The sequence below is a fragment of the Lynx rufus genome, unplaced genomic scaffold (genome assembly GCF_022079265.1).
Source record: "Lynx rufus isolate CCGP_SWC_20201006 ecotype Redwood Valley unplaced genomic scaffold, mLynRuf1.p SCAF_5, whole genome shotgun sequence".
In the NCBI taxonomy this organism is placed as follows: Eukaryota; Metazoa; Chordata; class Mammalia; order Carnivora; family Felidae; genus Lynx; species Lynx rufus.
In genome coordinates this window covers 103,247,284-103,270,268 of record NW_025814867.1, presented here as the reverse complement: position 1 = coordinate 103,270,268, position 22,985 = coordinate 103,247,284, and the positions used below count along the sequence as shown (strand labels likewise).

The window sequence follows — 22,985 nt, the reverse complement described above, 5'->3', positions numbered from 1 at the left end:
AGATATACACCTCCTGGGCTAACCATAGGATTCCTGCATTTGTACCTGAATTATTCTTCCTAAAGCTGACCTTCTTCATATCCAAAGCCAATTACTGAATGCCCTTGTTTCTGGATTTGTGCTTTATGGTCAATCAGGGCATCCTTGCTGCTTTTCTCTCCACCCTCCGCACTGTTTTTGCTCTAACAGGGGGTGCCTGCACATAAATCTCCAGTATTGAGATCCCTTCTCTCTCTCTTTCTCTGGAGGCCCCAGCTAATACAAATGGGCATCTACTTTGCCCATGGTTCCATGTTCCTGCTTAGGTGATCTACACAGTTCCCTTTTGAGCCTGGGGCTTCTATCCTCCTGACCAGTTATCCCATCTTAGGTCCAAAGCTCAACCCCTCAAAACTGCCACACAGCTGGGCTCTCTTCTTTTGAATAAATTTCCAGTCCTGTGTCCTACCTAATTCTTGAATGAATCCTTCTAATTCTTTGTTGTCCTCTCTTCCCTACATGAACCTGAGACTTCTACTCCCTTGAGCTCTCAGTCTGTGGGTATCCACGCCTGCTTCCTACAACCTGTTACCCTGCTAATGGGTAGTGCTGAACAAAAAGTTCTCTGGCCAAATAGCTTCAGAAAAAGCTCTGTTAAATGGTTACTCAGGCTCACTTTTTGTAAGACTTACCTAAGCCTTTAATATACTAATATGAATCCATGAAGGTGAAAATAATAGTTCTTCTAAATATATCTGTTGAAGGAGCATTTTTTCTCCAAAATTTCTGAAAGGCCTGGTGTTTTATGAAACACATTTTGAAAATGCTTTTTTAGATTAGACTATGGTCTCTTTCCGTTTTACATATTCTGATTCAATAATGGTTCACAAGAAATATTTGGGGGGAAAGTGATTGAAGTGGAAAAGTCTGTGTTTAGTCAACCCCATTCAAAGAATAAAGAAGCACTGTATTTTGATTACTTGGAGGTTGTTTTCTATAATAGAGCAAGGAGAAAGCAGAAGATTAACATTATTTTATTTAGTCCCTCCTTGTGAGAATATTTATTGAGACTTAACAGCATGCCAGACATTACTGTCGATGCTGGGGTTTTCATGATGGATTAGATCAGTACTCTCCCTGCCCCCAAGAATCTTAGAGAAATCAACAAGAGTAAGATATCCTGCATGTCATTTAATATTTTGTGCTGAGTCTGTGCGTCAGAGGTCTCATTTTTAAGTTTTCCTTCAAGTTCTTAAAGTTTGTGTACATCCCCTTTTGTAGTAAACTGGATTCAGGCTCATCATTCTTCTATAATTAAAGAAAACTGGGGGAATCCATGAGCAAATATGCATAGGCACACAATATGCAGCAAATATATGTACACCAAAACACATACAAACCATACTCACAGATCCTGCCGAGATCATCTATATCTGAGTAAAGGTAAAAATAAAACACACCATTGACATATACATGCTATTTTTAGAGCACTGTCCAGAACACCTATATTTTAAAGTAACCAGGGGAACTTGTGAAAATGCAGATTCCTGGGCTCTGCTCCAAATATTCTGATTCAGTAGGGCTCAGGAATATGCATGCTAAAGTAGTGCCACTTAACATACTTATACACACCAACATTTAGGAACTTCAGATTACTGGTTGTGCACTGAGAGCGGGAGCTTGTTGCCAAGCGGCCCTAGATTGGACAGAGGGACTTACCTCACCCTGGTTGCAGTGAGGGTTGTCAGGATAGAAGGCAGGCACCGGGTCTCCCAGTGCGACCAGGTAAAGAAGGCGCCTGCAACATAGCAATGTTCAAAAAGCACCAATCCCTTTTCCTCCATGGTGCCTCAAAGAAAACACAGCTAACAGCTGTGCACACCTGGGCTTCTCACTGTTTCCTCCCTAGTGTCAGATGTTTTACTTTGTTTCCATGTGAACTCACTTGTGAGGAGATCCCTGGATTCTCTCCAAAGAGATGGGAGATCCACCCCCAGGCTTTGCTTTCATTATTATTTTTAAATTAGATTCAGGTATTGATAGAAATCCAAATACCAGAATGCAGAGGCTTGTGAGATTGGTCTTGTCACGTAACACAAAAATTCAAGAGCGTACTGGTTTCAGATCAAAACTCTAGAAGCCTCCATCACCACATTTCCTGTTTGTAACTGAACAAAGTACACACGAAAGATTTCAAGACACAGAAGAGAGAGAAAACTGAGGTACAGTTAAAGACAAGTTTTACTGGCACACTACTTCTAAAGCAACAGAGCAACATTACTGGGGAAAAGAAGTTTGTGGGAACATTTTTAATCCATATATTTGCCTTATGGTTACATAAGGATTTCTCTGAGAAAAGAAGCATGCCAGGTAAGCGGTATTTTTAATTCTTTTTTCTATTCCTATGCCTATAAATTCACTAAATAATTTCCATGTCCCCATCCAAAAACCACTTAACATTTGGGAAGTAAATCAGTTTACATGTTATTTTTAAAGTGTGAGATAGCCTTTAGTATAATTAGAAAATACGTTGAAATATTTTAGTGAATATAAGTTGATTATTTTCTCTTAAAAGAAAAAAATGGGAGGTTTTATAATATAAAGCTAGTTGTAGCTTTCACTGGTGTTCACTGATAACTATGCCATTTAAAGTATCTGTTATTTTTAAAGAAACTTGTTGATCATGCGTATTCCTCTTTAGTTTAGTTATAAAGCTGGTTAGTACTAACGACATTCTAATTCCTTTGAGTTTAGGGATTTTATTACCTTCCCAAACATTAATCCAATTGTCAATATCAGAGAGCTGACCATTCTGCAAAGGCCAGTGAAAATTCGATTGCTTGCAGCATGGATTACAAGGGTTGAATCCCCATCGATTAGCTGGATGTCTGTTCCATGTTGATAGTTCATTCCTCTTTCATTGTTTTACATACTTTTTATTTCTTTAATAAAAATCTTTTTGTTGTAAAAGAAACCACACATATAAAGTGGGAGAACTATGAAATATACATGAAAAAGAAAAAAATTTCCACAGCTCCCATCACCTTAAAAATTATAAGATATTATGTTGTATTTCCTTCCTACTTTTATTTCTATACATTCTATATGGTTTGCTTTTCCTACATGAAATAATAATGAACATAAAATCATATGTCTAGATTTTTTGCTAACATTAGAACGTAGCTACTTCCCTTTTTATGAAAACTTCTGCCTAATCATTTTAGATGAATGCAGACTATGACATTCATTGGGTTAATAACAGCTTCCTTAGTTGTTTTTTTATTGTTTGACATCTGTGTTGTATCCAGTTGTATTATATTTAAAATGACAGAAAGTTGAAAATCTCTATAGCTTTTTCTATATTAAAGGTTATTTTCTTGGAAATTCTAGAGTTGGAATTACTGAGCAAGAGGTTATGAACACTTTAAGTCTCATTATTACCAAAATACTTTTCTAAGACTGCTACCAAGTAACTTTGATCCTAGCGTGTGTCTCCTGAACAGTTTGGTATCATCTAAAAAAAAAAATCTTTACTGAAAAAGTGTAATATGCTAGCCTATTGATAATACTTACTTTGATTAAAATAAGGTTGAACACCTTCACATGGGTTTTTAAACTATAATCATACAATTTGTGCATTGTCCGAATACATCTTTTGCTTAATTATTGTGCTTTATCATACTTTTAAGATCAATTTGTATGAGCCACTTATAGGGTAAAGATATTATATATAATCCGTGAATTTGCTTTCCAATATTTGGTTTGCCAAATTTTAAAAACAATTAATTGGATTAATCACACAGCTGATTAATCGCATGATACCTACGTAGGATACATACGATTTTCGCACCTGTCTTCACTTTTTTCCAGGTTCATAGATTAGCAAAGAACAAAATCAATTGTTGCAGTTTTGCTATGCCCTGGAAAAAACAGACATGGCAGTACTATTAACAGTGGCCATGAGCTGATAGTGTTGGGGAACTCAGGAAGTGTGGGAAGGCCAAAGGCAGTGAATATGGCATTCAACTATTTCCAGGATTACTTAATTCTAATTTTACGATAGATGTGACAAAATTTCTTTCATACCATTTCCAAGTTTAGATTTTCCCTTTAGAGGTAACATAGGAGTTCCTCCATTGTCAGTTGAGAGCTTCTGCAATTCCACAGAAGAGATAAAAATACCAAATGTTTGCTGTTAAAGACTCAGATCTTAAAAGGAGAGGGGGAGAACAATGTGAAAGAAGAGAGTCAGCTGATAATATGTTTTACATTTAGACAGGCGAGGTTAAAAAAGAAAATAGGTGTGAAAAAGTGAAATTATTCCTGGTTAAGTAAAACGAGGTATGAAAAGAAAAAATGCAAATCTTTCCTTTTCTTCTACCTACATGCTTTATATTCGCTGCATCAATCAATTGGCCAGTATCATAATTCCTCCTGTGTTTCTGCATGCTCATAAAATCAGTATTAGCTGAATCAAATGGCAAAAACAATTCCTGTGGGCTACCCTTGGTTTAAAGAGTGTGCCACGATTTAGTTACACATTGGTGTTTTTCAAAAAAAGAATTTTCATTGTTTTTACTCAGTTTTCTTTTCCCTTGAGCCTCAATCTCCTTTTTTGAGGACAGTAAGCCTTTCCTTTAGAGACTAGGTAGGACTAATTTATGAATCATCTTTTAAACTGAGATGTTCTTTAAATTAAAGATGGGTCAAAGACAATGTGTTTCATCATTTAATTTAGTTAATGTTTGCAGTGATTTTAAGGAAAGTCAATTCGGGAAAGATTGTCACTTACTAATCATAACTCTGAGAAATAAATGTGCACAAATTGCTAGTTAATAATAAATATCATTACCCTCAATCCAAGGGTTTGTAAAATTAAAAAACAAAATAATCATCATCATTGTCATTATCATCAGCATCATTACTGGTCACATTTCTAGGCATTTTAAATTTCATTTAATTTTCTCAGTATTCCCAAACTAGAAAGAAGAGATAAAAAATTAACAGGCCTTCTTAAAACATTAAAGTAACATAGTAGTTAAAATTTTGTTGGATGAAAATTCCCAACAACCAGGGCATCTTCCGAGGATATCACCAAGGTGCTTCTCCAACAGAAAACAGTAAGTACAAAAATAAAATGAAGGAGTAAATATAGGAAAAGAAAGACTCATCAACAGCAGGGATTTTGGCAACACTTCAATCTTAATAGGATTTCTCAAGTTGACCAATCCTAATTAGAGTTTAATTATAAAAGTGCCAAGTAGCCCAGTATTGGAGGAATTACACGGTCTTAAAATCTGCCCCCACCTCACTCCACATGTATGCTCTCTAACAAATTCAGTAAGTGTTGCTGAAGAGCAACCATGATGTACTAGAAAGAGGGACCTTGATGTCACACAGATGGGGATCGGACCTCCAACTTTACAATTGGTTTAGTGAGGTTCAGTGATGTGTAAGAAGTCACACAGCTCATAAGTGACTACACTCATTCTTTCTCTGCACTTCAAAGCAGACATTCCAATGCCGTATATTGCTGTCGTCCCTCTCTCCATCATAGTCCTTCCTCAACATACACCACCCACTTTTCAAATAACCCTCTGGTCACAAAAGACACATATTGAAGGTTGACAGATTTCAAATTTGCCATTAAAAACAATATTTTATTTACTCAAAAGCCTGGGAGTAGATTTGAGAATCCCTTCCAGTGCTTCTATCTATGACTCTAATGCCTTTTATTGATGGGGTGATTGTGATGTGAGTGGTGGGGGAGGGGGGTGGGATTTGTGGATACTGACAATGTGTCACAAAGAGTCATCAAGAATGCATCTAGTTCCACACCAAACTATCATCACGGTAAGAAAATTGCTGTATAGGTAGAATCCATGGGGATTGTTATATCAGAACTTTTTCTTTGAACTTTCTGGGGTGTCTAAAGTAGATATACACATTCATGGGGTGCAAAAAGGAGAAGGTCACTGCTCTGACAGAGTTTGCAAGCCAAGAAAGAGAAACCGTCATGAAAAGCCATATCTTATATACTATAAACGTATGCACTTGTCTCAGTTACAGACTCCCTGAAGGAGAAACAACTAAGGCATTATATGTATTGCTTTTCTGTTGTTAATTGTTTAAATAAAGGCTTCTGTAGGAGTCATATCTGTCAGCAGAAAGACAATACATTTGCTTTAGCTAGGCTTCCCTCCAGAGTACACGCAAGTGTGAATTCTAAATACAGTGCCTGCCAAGTACTCTTGGCTTTAAGGGAGTCAGAGGTCTTATAATTAAAGCTACTACTATTAACCCTTGGCAGTTGAATGCTATATAGAAACTTAAATTATGGTTTTCCTAGCTGTCATTGCCTCACTAATAACTTCTTGAGGCCTTTGGCTTTTTAACAGTGTAATAGCTAAATTCAAATTGTGTGGGAGTTCTTTTTAAACTGATAAAAGCTTTTTAAATGAAAGTAACTATAATTATGGAATAATAATAGTAAAGATTGCATTTGTTGGGCAAGAATATTTGAGCACTTTGTGAATCCAGCATTGTAAGAAACATTATCTGTACTGAACAGATATCCACATGCATCTGGAGATATACCGAATATGGATAAAGGGAGGTATGAAAGTGCGTGTGCATGTGTATTCGCATCTATATGGATCTGCCATTCAAGTTGAAAATCTCCACCATGTAGCTACTCAATACCTTCTCATCTGTGTATGTTTTTTGTTTTTCAAAATGGGGGCATTTGTTGACAATCAAAAAATTATGAAAGCTGGGATGCCTGGCTGGCTCAGTCATTATAGCATGTGACTCTTGATCTCAGGGTTGTAAGTTTGAGCCCCACATTGGGTATAGAGATTACTTAAAATTAAAATATAAAAAAAACTATTAAAGCTATCAAGAATGTCATGAAATAACAAAGCTTCTAAATGAAAAGCTTCCTGTTTAAAACTCAGATCACATTACACAAGGAAAAAAATCTTGGAAAACAGAAGTCTAGATAGGGAATTGCAGACCCCTCAAATCAATAGGAAAACCAGAAACTATGCTAAGTATACCCTACCCTTCAGAATTTGGCCTGTGTTTTGGCCTTACTGTTCCTGACACATTTTATGAAAATTACCAGGACTTTCCTTAAACCCTTTATGTAAAATGTAGGCACATGACATTGATTTGGTTGTTTCTTTGTAGTTGAGAACAAATTATCTTCTTGTCCCAATTAATGGACTGATAGAACTTTTTCAGTGCTCCTTTTAATTACAAAGAATAAAGGGAAACTTCTAATTGAAATACAATTTTGTGCAAATGATAGGATATTTTATAGCTAGAATCAGTGTAATTATAAAAATAAGATTAAGGGTTTTGCCTTGAAGTATACCTTTTTACACTGTGCTCTACTTTATTTACCCAAACCATGACCATTTATTGAATCTATACTAAATACTAGATGCTATGAGAACTAGAAAGAAAAAAAAAACACTAAATAGAAGGTAAATTGTTAGTTCTCTCAAGGATAAGTTCTAGAGATCTATTATTCTTTTTATTTATTTATTTGCTTTCTCGCCTCTCCCCTAGAAAGAGGGGTAATAGACGTATATAGCACAGTATAAAGGGTAACCAAATAGATCAAGACAAAGGAAAACAAGGAGCAAGGGATACGATTAAGTCACAAAAAATAAGTATATCATATTATCCAAGAGATTTTCTTAAGATAGATTGTGTATCAAATGATACATATAGATAGATGGCCAATAGCAATTTTCACATGAACTAGAAGAGCAAAAATGTGACAGTCCTTGAGGAGATCCTCAGCTTCTTCTACCTGAGATACTGAATGACATATTAAATAATATCTTCTAGGGGCGCCTGGGTGGCGCAGTCGGTTAAGCGTCCGACTTCAGCCAGGTCACGATCTCGCGGTCCGGGAGTTCGAGCCCCGCGTCGGGCTCTGGGCTGATGGCTCAGAGCCTGGAGCCTGTTTCCGATTCTGTGTCTCCCTCTCTCTCTGCCCCTCCCCCGTTCATGCTCTGTCTCTCTCTGTCCCAAAAATAAATAAACGTTGAAAAAAAAAAATATCTTCTAGTCCATAAAATTCTTATAATTAATTCAGTAGCAAGTTTTATACAGCTGGTTCTTTTTCTTAAAACAAGATTTATTTTGCCCTGATAACATAGACAGAAAATGTACAAAATGTAAGAGAACAAACAGAGTGACAGTGTTTAAATTTTTATTTTCTGACTATAACCTGAAGTTCAGTATTCTGTTGCCATTTTAGGGCAGATTGTCAGCTGAGAGGGAAACCACTTTGATATTCTCTTAAAACATTTTGGGAACATAACTGGGACATGTTCCCAGAATAGAAAGCCATCAAAGCCCATTCTGCTTTCATTCAGAGGTAGATCCAGGGACAACCTATAGGCAGGGTCAAAATTTCCTTCCAAAATCAGTTTTGCATCCTTTCAGCATGTGCATGATTGAATGATCAAGGTTCCAAAGTGTATGTATGTCATAGGATTTGATGCAATAATTCTAGACTGGACTATTTCTTCTTCTTCTTCTTTTTTTAATTACAAATTTTCTAAAGTAAATGTTCTTTAAAGTTTTTACTTAAATTCAAGTTAGTTAACATACACTGTAATATTAGTTTCAGGTATAGAATTTAGTGAGTCTTCACTTACATACAACACCCAGTGCTCATCACAAGTGCTCTGCTTTATGCTCATCACCCATTTTGCCCATCCCCCCACCCATCTCCCCTCCAGCAACCCCCAGTTTGTTCTCTGTAGTTAAGAGTCTTTTATGACTTGCCTCCCTCTTCCCCCCACCCCATCTTCATCTGTTTATTTCTTAAATTTCACCTATACATGAAATAATATGGTATTTGTCTTTCTCTGACTTATTTCGCTTAGCATAATACTTTCTAGCTACATCCACATCGCTGCAAATGGCAAGATTTCATTCTTTTTTTGATGGCTGAGTACACACACACACACACACACACACACCCCAAATCTTCTTTATATCCATTCATCAGTTGATGGACATTTGGGCTCTTTCCATAATTTGGCTATTGATGCTGCTATAAACATTGGGGTGCATGTGTCCCTTCCAATTAGTATTTTTGTGTCCTTTGGGTAAATACCTCTAAATACCTAGTAGTGCAATTGCTGGGTCATAGGGTAGTTCTATTTTTAACTTTTTGAGGAACTTCCATACTGTTTTCCAGAGTGGCTGCACCAGTTTGCATTCCTACCAACAGTGTAAGAGGGATCCCCTGTCTCTGTATCCTCACCAACATCTGTTGTTTCCTGTGTTGTTCATTTTAGCCACTGACAGGTGTGAGGTGGTATCTCATTATGGTTTTGATTTGTATTTCCCTGATGATGAGTGATGTTGAGCATCTTTTCATGTGTCTGCTGGCCATCTGTATTTTTTTTCTGGAAAAATTAGACTGGATGATTTCTTTTTTTTTTAAGTTTATTTATTAATTTTGAGAGAGAGAGCACACACATATGAGCAGGGGAGGAGCAGAAAGAGAGGGAGAGAGAGAATCCCAAGTAGGCTCCATGCTGTCAGCACAGAGCCCGATGCATGGCTTGATCTCAAACTGTGAGATCATGACCTGAGCTGAAATCAAGAGTCAGCCACTTACCCAACTCAGCCACTCAGGATCCCCTGGACTATTTCTAACACAAGACTACAAGTCACCCAATTTAGCCAAAGGTAAATTGTTAATACATCTATCAAATGCTTCATTTAAAACAATGCAACTTTCAGGTCAACTCTAAAATAAACTAGCTGTGATATGTGTTCTTAGGTAAACTGTGCTATATTGTGGCATATAACTAGTAGGCTGAAAAAAATAATAACAAATATTTGCCTAAAACAATAATTATAAATAGTTATACTTTGCCCATTCTTTTGCTAACAATAACCAGACAAAACAACTATTTCATGAGGCCATTCTTGATTTGTGAAGGTAGAACCATGTTTTCAGCATATAAGAAAACCCTTATTTTTCTCTTCTCATAGTAGGACAGTGTGCATTTTTAATAAGTAAAAGTAAAGATATTGATGGGTCTTCAAGGCAAAAGTTGAGGAATGAAGGCATATCCCACTTCATGCTTCTGAAAGTTATTGTGTGTTCTGTGAGGAGATTATTTCTATTCATCCTGACTCTTAAGTCATTAACATCCCAGTTTTATGCAGGCATATATTTCCTAGGGTTGTAGCTGGCTCATACAGCTTACCTCAACTAGTGGTATTGTTTAAATTCCTTTCCCAGAGAATTCACTGACACCAACCAAACTCCCCAAAGACTGATTTTTAAACAAGAAAATAAAATTTTATGTTCATAGTGGTGGACACCCCATAAATTTAATTAGATACCTAGCTGTTAGCACCAACTTCCTTGTATCAAGTTTCTTAGAAAAAATATAATAATCTGTAGGTTTTTTGGTAATCTGTAGGTTCAGGGCAGAGAGAATTAGGATGTTGTTCATGAGTACTTTCACCAAGATTACAGCGGCCTAATGTGTTACTCTTCTTTTCACCAGGATCTATCTCATAGCTGCTGGGAGGTAGGTCTTTTCTCAACAGCACTAGAGACAAATGTACTATGATCTTCAACTTGTCTTTCCTAGATTGTGAGTGTGCCTAGACCTCATATTTGATCAGAACTTTTCTGTTGGCCCTAGTCATTACATTGTCTGTCTTTATTCCACTTGTCTTTTATTTAGTCAGTTGACACATGTTTAGTGAGAACCTACTTTGTGCTGAATAGGTTACAGAAATAATAACAGGAGTCTCACTAGTAGTGAGATGAGAATAAGAATAACGATAGTTTCCAGTTACGAATTGACTAAGTCATGGGAATAAAAGGTACAACATAGATAATACGGTCAATGGCATTGTAATAGTGTTGTGTGGGGACAGATGGTAGATACACTTGTGGTGACCGTATAATGTATAGAAACGTACATCTGAAACTAATGTAACCTTGTGTGTCAACTACACTAAAAATTTTTGAAAACGATACAATAGCTAACATTTATGGAGCATCTTACTGGCGAGGAACACTCTTCTACAAATCTCCTTACATGTCTTAACTCACTGAATCCCTACAAAAATAAGTAAAATGAGGAAATTGAGGCATGAAGACCAAGATGAATATGACGTTCTTTCTGTCCTTTGGGAAGTTCACAGTCAAGTAGGAAGAGATTTTTACACATAGATGATCATCTCAATATTTGTTGAAACGTAGGGGGGTGTAAAAGATGTCACTTGGTGAGGGACAGACAGCATAGAGCAAATGCTTCAAAGAAAAGGTAGTCTTGAAGGATGACTATGAATCTGTCAAACAGCTGAGGAGAAAGGCATTTCAGGCAAAGGAGCAAATATACAGAGACATAAGGACATGAAATGGTGAGTATGGTATCTATTGAGAATCATAAGTGCTTCAGAATGATTGGAGCAGGGCATATTATTGGGAAAGTATAGCAGATAAGTCCTAAAATTAGAAAACCTAAAGCAACATTTTGTGGAAACAGTTCATGGTAAGGAAAGAAAAGTGTGATGTTCTCTATGCTTAGGGCAGAGATAAGAGCAGGCGCCTTCTCATGAGGTACTCATGTCACAGGCTCCAGAGAAAAGACAAAGGGACAACTTCCTCCACAAACCACGAAGGAGGAGACATGAGACAGTGTGTGGGAAGATAGTAACTATGAGGATGGGGGTTGATGTAGTGTGGCTGAACCAAAAGAGCCATAAACATAAAGTCAGGGCCAATTAACTAATAGGATCAGAGGCCAGACCAGCCTGAGAAGGGTCTTCTTAATACTGTGTTTAAATTTTTTTTTAATTTTTTTAATGTTTATTTCTTTTTGAGAGAGAGAGAGAAGGAGAGAAAGAGAGAGAGAGAGAGAGAGAGAGAGAGAGAGAGAGAGAGCCCTGCAGGGGAGGGGCAGAGAGAGAGGGAGACAGAGAATCTGAAGCAGGCTCCAGGCTCTGCGCTGTCAGCACAGAGCCCGATGCGGGGCTTGAACCGACGAATCGTGAAATCATGACCTGAGGCCCAAGTCTGCTGGTTAACTGAATGAGCCACGCAGATGCCCCTTAAAAATTTTGTTTTAATGTTTATTTTTGAGAGAGAGACACAGAGCAAAAGCAGGGGAGGGGCAAAGAGAGAGGGAGACATAGAATCCGAAGCAGGCTCTGAGCTGCCAGCACGGAGTCCGACAGGGGGCTCAAACCCACCAACAGCAAGATCATGACCTGAGCCCAGCTCAGATGCTTAACTGATTGAGCCACCCAGGCACCCCTTAATATCGTGTTTTAAAACCTGGGCCATCAACGGGGCATCTGGGTGGCTTAGTTGGTTGAATGTCTGACTTCAGCTCAGGTCATGATCTCAGGGTTCATGAGTTTGGGCCCCTTGTCGGGCTCTGTGCTGACAGCTCAGAGCCTGGAGCCTGCTTCAGATTCAGTGTCTCCCTCTCTCTGCTCCTCTCCCACTCACACTCTGTCTCTCTTTCAAAAAATAAGTAATAAACATAAAAAAAATTAAAACCTGGGCCATCAAGACATCAAAATCCTTTCAGATGTGTATATCTTTTGACCTCACAAATCAAGAATTTTTACCTGAGGGGTGCCTGGGTGGCTCAGTTGGTTAAGTGTCTGACTCTTAGTTTTGACTCAGGTCATGATCTCATGGTTTGAGAGTTTGAGCCCCACATTGGGCTCCATGCTGACAGCATGGAGCCTGCTTGACATTCTCTCTCTCCCTCTCTATCTGACCCTCCCCCGCTCACCCTCTCTGTCTCTCAAAAATAAATAAATTTAAAAAAAAGAATTTTTACCTGAAATAAAAAATTAAGGTTGGATATATAGTTTTAGCTACAGATATTCATCACAACACTGCTTATATAACTAAAAATCACAAGCAACTTACATGTCTAATGATAAGGGATTGTTTAAATAAATTATAGAAAATTCATTCAGTGGAATATAAGGCCGCTAAAAGAAATGAAAGCATATTTTATTTATAGGAAAAGAAGCACACTATAAATTGTTGGGGTGAAAGGAGATAACAGTATATTCAGTATAATTGAATCTTATGTCTCTGTCCATAATCATTTCTATACAGAGAAAAATAATTCGAAGTATATGAACCAAGGTATTCACAGTGATTGTCTCTTGATAATAGGATTATGGTTGATTCTTAGCTTTCTTTTTTTGCTTGTCTAAGTTCACTAATAGTTTTTAATATTGAACATGGGTGATATATATAAGTCTGGCCTCTGGGTAACAACTAAAGTTCATTTGTTTGTCACCAAATACAGTGACTGTAAAGGGTGAGTGATTAGAATGTACTAGACTGAATAACCTGAAATGATAATTGTGAGCTATCTTGATAGAAAACATAGTGTGTGCCCTCAAATTACCTTAAAATGTGAAAGAATCTAGAACTAGGACTTTTTCTTTACTAGAAGAAAAGAAGTCTTTAATAACAGAATTCATGTATATAACCATTAATTTGATAACAAAGCAGAAATTAAAACCTCTGTGTTGTGATATAGCAAAGAAGGAAACTGAGACCCATCTGGGAACTAAGACGGCTTATTGGCCTCATTCTTCACAATTCTGGTTACATTAACCACCTGAAAAGGACTATTATCAATGGGAGGTAGAGAACAATCTTTCTTTGAAAGCATGCCTTAAAAATTCCCTTTAACCCAGCAATTGTATTCCCAGGAGCCTCTTTCTACAGATAAGCTCACATATGTGTTAAATACCTGTCCAATGAAGTTTGTTGCATTATTGTTTGTAAGAGAAAAACGTTTTAAAAAATCAGAATATCCATCTTAGAAAAATGGGTAGATGAATTATATTAAAACAGCACTGTGTTATTCTATGCCGCCACTACAGATAACATAATAACATGGTAAAAATCCTCCAGACGCACTGGTTAAGTTTTTTTAAAAGGCTAATTAGTATAATATTAGTGACCCATTTATGCTCTAGTGGAGAACCTTATATGTTATTCTATATTTTGCTATTGCTAGAATTTTTAAAATTTAGACTTAGTATGAACTTGTGTTTTTTTCATAAACAGTTAAACATAAAAACCAAATAAACAATTCTAGGAATGTAGGCAGTATCGTGCGATACCTAGAATTAGTAGTATATTTTAAATAGTTAATGATTACTGTGTTGTAGAATTCTCATAAATATTTATGGGATTATATTCATAATGAATAAATAAGGCCTTTCCAAACCTTAGTGTTTTTAACCAAATTAATTTGTAGGTTTATTGGAGGATAAAAGACTATTCAAGTCTTCTCAATTTTCTAAGACTCTATGAAACATAAAAATTCCCTTAAAGAAAATAAACCACCCATTTCACCACCACCATCAGTTAACTTTTCCCATTTACTAATTAATTATTTTAAAATGTTTGTAAATTATGTACATTATATATGATACTACAGAGCAGAAGACAGAAATGGTCCTATTCTCTGTGGAGTTTATGGTATTCTGGACATTTAAATAACATGGTGCAAAATTAGAGAGGAGGTAGCAGACATTAGTGAATAGATTTGCTGGTGTTTAAAGAGCCACAGACTAGTTCAAACAAAAGCAAAGTGTATATAAATAAACAATATGCAAATCATATGCATATATGTATATGTACATCTATATCATAAATGCATATATATTTTATATATTTGATTATATATATGCCTATGTTCATTTAAAACTAAATATGGAAAGAAAGAAAGAAAGAAAGAAAGAAAGAAAGAAAGAAAGAAAGAAAGAAAAAAGGAAAGAAAAAAGAAAAGGAAAGAAAAAGAAAAGAAAGCAAGGAAGAAAGAAAATGAAAGATCTATTCAAAAACACAGGACCACTGAGGGCAGTCCAACAACCACTACAAGGCCAACAAGTACTCAAAGAAAACAATTATAATTCCATTTGGATTGAATCTGGATGTTCTTGATTTTGAACCAAAGTTTTTATAATCAGTCACCAGTTGTCAAATTTTAGCAGCAACACTAAAAATGTCTTTCATCAACACTAAGAATGTGGGAAACTTGCTTCCTTTTCTTCATGCTGAATGCAGGGACTTACCAATACCCATTTGAAATGTATAAGAAACCTTTGTCTTTCAATGGTAATTAATTTCTTGGCAGAGGATTTGTTCTTCATTATGAATAAATACTATGGTTTCAATTGTAGGAATACCCAATTCAAAACAAATTGGTAAGCAGCTAATATATTATAGGTATGTTTGTTTGTTTGTTTTCCAGAAAACCCTGGATGCCACTATTATGTCTGGGTAATTCTAGCCTTTTTGGGATTAGCTCTGATTGTATCACTGATCTTCAATATTTCCCACTATGTGGAAAAGCAGCGACAAGGTAAGACATTTTGAGAAATAGCCACACATCTACTCCCGCATGAATGGAGACTGAGTCACTGGAAAACCTACAGAAGAAGACAATTTTATGAAATGAGATGCAGTAGGATATTTTTATCTGTAGAAAATCTATCTGATACTTTTTTCCACTCTAAAGTTTTCTTTTTACTTTAAAAATACAATCATATTAGAATATGAAAAGACTCCCAATCTTTGCTTTATCTCTGCCCTGAGTTACAGAGTAAGAAAGAATTGTCCTGGTAAAATGTAGTTTTTCTTCTCCAATTCAACAGTAGTTGAGAAATTGTAATTTATTCTGTAGCAGCCATAAAGATTCTCACTGATACGTGATGGGAAGAGTGAAGACTAACTTTTCAAGCTTCTACTCATGCCTACTCAAACCCCTCAGCATCAAGTCAGAGCCTCTAATGTGCAGTAGGACTGTATTGGGATCAGGAGAGAACTAGAAAAGCAACAGGCTGACCCACAGGCATTATCTAACACTCCCAGGGTCAGCTTTTCCTTTCGACAGCTGGTCAGCAGTTTTAACCATGTGGTTTTCATCCTCATGGGCATGACTGAAATAGTGTAGTGTGCAGCAATTGGCACAATCTTTGCACACTATTGGCATTCAACACAAGCGTGTTGGGTGGATGGATGGATGGATGGATGGATGGTTATGCAAGTTCACCTATTTCTGGGAAAGGTCTTAATATGCTAGAGCCAAAATTCTATTGGGGGCAGGACATTTCTGTGGTAATAATGAATAGAAAACAAAATGTCAATGCTTTTTAACAGATGAAAATAAGATGAAGTTAATAAAATTACATTAGAAACATGTGACCCAGAAAAACTGCAGGGCGCTAATTTAGAACAACAGTCAGATTCTGGGGAGAGGCCTTGATCCTCTTATGAGTGTCTTCAGTGTTGCTAACACAAATATAAAATATAAAGAAGAAGACATTATTGTCACTCCTCTCAAAAAAGATAAGAAGCACTAGAAAGTGAAGTGGCATAGTTGAGGTCACACATCTACTCAATAGCAAAGCCAAGGATAAGGGCCCAGTCTGTCTAATTCTCTGTCCAAATTGGTTTCCATGAGCACATTCTGTTTTTACACTGTTGATCAAATGTCCTTGGCCAGAAAGCCAACACTCTTTTAGGATCTCTATTTATCATTTCTATGCCTGAAACTCCAGGCAGGCAATGCTTTTTCATTAGCAATGATTTCAGCAATTAATTTTTTATCAAATATTTTTTCAAATACCTTTTATAAGTCAGATACATCAATGACCCACCATCCAACATCTTCGAAAAAAGTTTTCTTCATAAAAAAATGAGCTAACATTAGAATTCTTCTTTTTATAATAGCTTAACATGACTATACTTTAATTTCTTCACTAAAATGTTTTACGAATGCAGATAATATTGTCATTTGAGTTGGAAAAAGGTGAACGTAGAGCCACAGAGGTGAAATGTTTGCAGGTGGAAGCCAGGGCAAGAATAACCATCATGAACTGGTATTTCACTCTTCCACTGATTCCAGTGACAATCATCCAGAGATCTGTGTGGGACCAGGGAACAAGTGGGCTTTTTAGTTCTCAGTTTTGATGGTTTGTCCATTGGAATTTATTTATCCGTGTTCATACCATTTGCCATCATATGAACTCCTTTTGAGAGTTGTTTTCTTATAGTGGTTAGTTGACCACTGCTAAAAGACTGTAGACTAATTTTTTAGAAAGAAAAGAAAAGAAAAGAAAAGAAAAGAAAAGAAAAGAAAAGAAAAGAAAGACTTTTTCCTTAAAAAAAAAAAACAGACTTATTTTATTTTTTTTTCTTTTCAATTGTACAAACCCTTACTGCCTCAGGCATGCCATAAATTACTTTGTCTAAAAGCAGTATGGTAGGAAATAACAGTTTTTTAAAAGCAGGAAATAGTAAATTACACTTATTGTTGTATTTTTAAAATCAATTTCAGTTCTCTCAATTTGTTTTTAGCATCATGGCTTTTGAAGTCAATCTGTCATGAATTAGAACCCTGCTTTCAATATTTACCTGGGAGATCTCTTATACAAGAAGCATAACTTCTCATAGTCTCAGTTCCCTTGTCTACAAAATGTGGAGAATATCATCTATACCATAGGGCTCTTGCCAAAATTATACAGATACCTCGGCACAGTGCTGGGGGCTGAGGAGGTCATTCCTGCATGGCGTATAGCCCACATCACCACTATTGGTTGCCCTGGTGCTTCCTTCCCTCCTTCCACAAATATTTGTTAAAGGCTTGCTATGACTATGTATTATCCCACTTAACTTTAGTGTTGGTTATTTCAGGGAATGTTAGTTCCTCTGGCTTCTCACCGCTCCCACCAACTCTGTATTCTCTAGGTCCTCTCCAGCTCCTGTGTCACTTCCTGCCCCACCTCTATATTATCTAACACGTCTATGCAATAACCTCTGTTGCTGTGTTCTTTTAAGTCACATACAGGCTCATTTTAGAGAGTTTTCCACAGGCTCTCATGGAATCAGTTCTAACCATTAGCCTTCTGCAAATTACTTTATTTGAGCAAAACCTGCCCTTTGTAGGTAAGCACACAACCCTGGGTCATGCATTTTATTAGCGTACAAACCTCAAATTAGCTTTGCACAGTGCTCACTGATGCCAAAATGCCTTTTATTCTCATCCCACCTCCCTTTTTCTGTTTGCAGCCCTCTCCCGAACATCTCCACTTCTCCTGACGGTTTCCCCCAAGCATCAGTAGTAACTGCCACCCTTGCTAGTCCACATGAGCAAATAGCGCTTTCTCACACAGGGGTTCCAGAGGGCTCTGGGATTAGTTCTGCCAACTGACTTCCTCCCAGTCCTGCTAAAGACTCCTCCGGCTTTGTTTCTCCTAGCCAGACAGAGCAGAGGAGATTCAATTATGTTTGCCAGCTTTTCTGCCACGTGGTCTGGGAATACAGTGCCTCTGTATCCGTGTCCCCATGGAACTTTTTATTTTTGCATCTTTGTGCTATTCTTTGTGGCTAAGAAACTTGCAAGATATGACTCCACCTAAGGCAAAGAGTCAGTGAATGAGTTTTGCTGGTGTATTAAATAGCTTACAAAAGAAAATCTCCACCCCAGCAACAATACAGTATCTACACATTCAATCAGGTAGACATGATAAGCCTCTCCTTGATGTTTTCTGTAGCAGTGCTAGGTAGAGGCTTTGTAATGGAGTTATCCCTTCCTCCCAAAATAAACCCTACATTTTATGTGATTCTTTGTCTGTTCTTTGGGAGGATTATATTTATTTCTTTTTCTGCTAGGAATGTATTAGCTTTGTCTTCCTTTAAAACCAAAAAATATCCTTTATCCAACCTTTCTTCTCTGTTTTGAGAAGAAGGATAAATAAGTTCATAGTTTGCTCATACATCAAAGTCCTATCAGTATATTTCCTATATGCTTGAAAATTATGGCACATTTTTCACATTTTCACATGAAGAATGTATCAAAAAATGCTATTATGGAGTTTAAGTCATGTGCTGTTTTTTCTTGTTATGTATTGCATATGGAAGAGTAAACACTATAAAGGGGAAAACATAAAAGCAAATGTTTGCTTACATCCTCTCAACCATGAACCTGACCGCAAGTTGTCTGTATCTGAATCATAGAACGGATTATGAAAACTCACCCAGTTCTTCTCACACAGAATCTTGCAAATGCAACTGCTTCATAGCAACATAAAAACTGTTTTTTATTTGACTAAATATCACTGAGATAATTGGGTAGCTTTTAAATCATGTCATTTATTTTTATTAAAAACATTTTTTTAAGTTTATTTTGAGAGAGAGAGAGAGAGAGGCAGAGGGGACAGAAAGAGAGGGAGGGGAGAGAGAAAAGAGAGAGAGAGAGAGAGAGAGAGAGAGAGAGAGAGAGAGAGAGAGAATCCCAAGCAGGCTCCACACTGTCAGCACAGAGCCAGATGTGGGGCTCAGACTCATGAACTGTGAGATCATGACCTGAGCCAAAATCAAGAGTTGGTCACTTAACTGACTGAGCCACCCAGGCACCCCTATTTTTAACTAAACTTATAAGCCTTCATGACAGAGCAAACTCTATTCAGGAGCCTGAGCTTGCTGACCTTTCTCCTTAGCTCCAACCTCTAAACTTTTGATTACCACTCCCCTATTTATTTTTTTTTAATGTTTATTCATTTTTGAGAGAGAGAGAGTGTGTGTGAGGAGGGGAGGGGCAGAGAGAGAGGGAGACACAGGATCTGAAGCAGGCCCCAGGCTCTGAGCTGTCAGCACAGACCCCGACTTGGGGCTTGAACTCACACAATGTGAGATCATGACCTGAGCCGAAGTCGGATGCTCAACCGACTGAGCCACCCAGGCGCCCCTACCACTCCCCTATTTAAAGAAATCATATACTACCATACTTCTTATATTAAGGATGTAAAACTAAAACCACACAAGTACAGATCTCCAGCTCCGGATTACACATTTAAATTCTAAGAGGAGTGGAGAAGGTGGTGTCCTTGACCTTTTTAAGGACCATTTCTGGGTGCTTCTTCAATATGATTGGTCTTGATGTATCATGTCCTTTACCCAGTACTTACTTTTTTCCCCACATTGTTTTAATTTCCTTTCCTTCCATGTAAGGATCACATCGTTATATTGTATCCTTCATATAGTGGCTTCTGTTTTCTTTTTCCCACAAATCTTTTTGGTCCAAACCTAGTTTTCCTTTTCTCTACTGATAATCCATCCAACATTTTCTTTCCATAGAGCTATCCTTTCACACATCACGTCAGTATAGTTTCCAGGTACCAATATTCATACTCCAAGCACCTCCAACTGTAAAATCCACATTATCTTTTAAAAATATTAGTCTGGGAGCTCCTGGGTGGCTCATTCAGTTAAGCATCTGACTTCAGCTGGGTCATGACCTCAGGAGTTGTGAGTTTGAGCCCTACATTGGGCTCTCTGCTGTCAGCTTGGATCTTCTGTCTCCCTCTCTCTGTCCCTCCTCTCCTCTCTCTCTCTCTCTCTCTCTCAAAAATAAAAATAAAAAAATAAAAATAAAAAACATTTAAAACTATTAGTCTGTGTGGGGTAACCTTTGACCCCATGCCTATGTTTTCTTATTCTATTTAAGTAATGTCACTCTTTATTTTTGCCTTCAAATTCTTTGTTTATTTTTAATTTTTTCTTTCAATTTAACACTTACTTGATGACAATCCTCTTGCCAGAAGTGAGATTCGGTCATTTCACTACAAATCAAGCTTTACTTGCAATTAAAATTGCATTTTAATTATACCAAGTTGTTTTCAGCTAATCCATTTAATGAAGAGATTGAATTCAAATCAGCACAGTCAAGTTGTGGCTTATTATATGATTGGATTTAGAATGTATAATATTGAAAATCAACTGTCATTTTCTAAAATGTTTTTAACAAAAATTATTTCATTTATCTTCTACATCTACTCACATGCTGTTGGCATTATTATCTCTACTTTATGGATAAAGAGAATCACAGGTATTTTGTTGTTTTTTTTTTAATGAAGAGTGGTTTGGTTTTTGTTGTTTTTTTTTTTTTTAATTTATTTATTTTGAGAGAGAGAATGACAGAGCATGAGTGGGGTAGGGGCAGACAGAGAGGGAGAGAGAATTCCAAACAGGATCTGTGATGACACAACACAAAGCCCGACATGGAGCTTGAACTCATGAACTGTGAGATGATGACCTGAGATGAGATCAAGAGTCGGATGTTCAACCGACTGAGCCACGCAGGTGCCCCGAGAATCAGAGTTTTAAAAGTGATTTGCATGTTGGCACATGGCAAATGCACTGAAGAACTGCTACCCATATCCACTCTTCTGATTTCTCACCTTGAATTTTTCTATGTTACATCAGGCTACCATTTGACTAAATTCTTGTATATGCATTTTAATTCCAGGCAAATATGAACAATAATTAACGACCTGGGTATAAACATTTCTGTCATTTAAAAAGAACTCAACACATATTTTGTATTTTCCAGTTTTCAATATTCTCGTCTATACTAGCTAATTTTTCTTATGTTTATTGATATTATTTATGTTTCTGAAGCTTTCCGATCTTGTGTTTCCATTAACTTGTGGCTCTGTGCAACAGTAGACTTCTCTAGCCTTCCTCAACATCCATCTGTGTTCATGTTCACAAGACTAATCTGAAGGTAGTCGAAATGACTGTATCTTTTATATGCAGGTCACGTTAGGGCATTGCCTGTGGGCTAGAAGAAGAGGAGGCTTTCAGATATATCCTAAGTGGATCACACTAATCATTTTTGGCCCCATAGATGCTACATACACATGCTCTGCAAAAGTTCCTACATTTGGTCCTTCACAGAATTCTTCCAAACACACTGACATGTGACAGGTCCATTTCATCTCCCAACGTGATGATTTTAATAATTTGTCCCAATAATGTTTCTCTAACAGTTAATGACCTCTCTGAAGAATAACTTAGCTTTGTCACACATAAATCTAACTAAAAATAATCTACCTAGTTGTTTGGTGACTTACTCAGTCATTTGAAAATATTTTTGCCAGTTCCCTACCAATACGGTGTTTTTTGTGTGTGTTAAAACTGAAAGATCACCCTTTGGTCACTATTTTCTCTGTGATATTGCCAGACACTCAGATAATGATGGGCTTCATTTTTATAGAAATAGCTTTCACAAGATTTTTCTATTTAATGCCAGGTTGAATAACATACAGTCAAAATATACCACATATCACAGTATTTGCTATATCCATTCAATTAAACATCTAAGAAAATTTACTGATGAACAGATAATACAGACTTCTTCATAATATTAATCTTAATTATTAACACTGTGTCCTAATTTTCCCTTAATTTCTCTCAATAATTCTTTATGAGTCTATTGCTTTTCACCAAAAAAATTCTTAAAACTATTTTTTTCCAGTTTAAACATACATATTTAATTTGAAGTAAGAATGCTTCCTTTTATTTGCATTTGAGCCACCATCTTCAAGGTTTAACAGTGGGTTCCTTTTGGAAACTTGACACATAATTTTTTCATGGTTTTTATAAGCCGACATTAGATCTCTGGTCAGTATTGTCACTGCAGACCAGTATACTGTTTTTCTTAAAAACCCACTCTACTGTTTTGGTTACTTTTAGACTGTGTTCCCAACTTTTTACAGTTCTCTTCTCCTTAGAATCTTCATCTGCCCTTATTTGCATTTGCCCATGTGGATGAGATAGAATCACATCCAGAGCAACTTCCTGAACATAATTTTTATGTTCCTGTTCATGTGACAAGAAGTGTTAACAGACACTTCAGAAATAAATACATAAGTCTTCTAGGATTTGTTTTGTTTCATATTTTTTTGTTTGTTTTTGGTAGGGAAGAAAAGCTTATTCAAATCACCAAGGGCAATGAGGGAAATATGACAGAAGGAGGCAGAGCTGTTTCATGGAATGTGAAGACAGAAGGGACAGTGTGCCCCACCTACCTTGGATTGCCCACCGGAAAAGCAGGGGTAGAGGTCCCCATGTTCATCACTTGGTGTTCCCCTGCATAAAATGGCCACAC

General features: G+C 36.8%; 1 protein-coding gene and 1 long non-coding RNA gene across 3 annotated transcripts in view; one reads left to right on the top strand and one right to left on the bottom strand.

Moving 5' to 3' along the window:
* Window positions 1–1,762, bottom strand: part of LOC124527041 (uncharacterized) — a 40,301-nt gene extending 38,539 nt beyond the window's left edge. The window contains exon 1 of the long non-coding RNA XR_006965791.1: window positions 1,699–1,762. This is a non-coding gene — a long non-coding RNA (uncharacterized LOC124527041). The remainder of the gene's footprint in view (window positions 1–1,698) is intronic.
* Window positions 1,763–2,135: 373 nt separating this feature from the next.
* The window catches only part of LOC124526272 (T-cell receptor-associated transmembrane adapter 1), a 38,616-nt gene continuing 17,766 nt past the window's right edge, over window positions 2,136–22,985 (top strand). The window contains exons 1-2 of one of the 2 annotated variants that reach the window (XM_047099146.1): window positions 2,137–2,349; window positions 15,285–15,395. In XM_047099146.1, coding sequence (XP_046955102.1) covers window positions 2,343–2,349; window positions 15,285–15,395 — 118 coding nt within the window. In that variant the 5' untranslated portion in view covers window positions 2,137–2,342. Of the gene's footprint in view, window positions 2,350–15,284; window positions 15,396–22,985 lie in introns of both variants that reach the window. The other variant, XM_047099148.1, reaches the window with a different exon arrangement.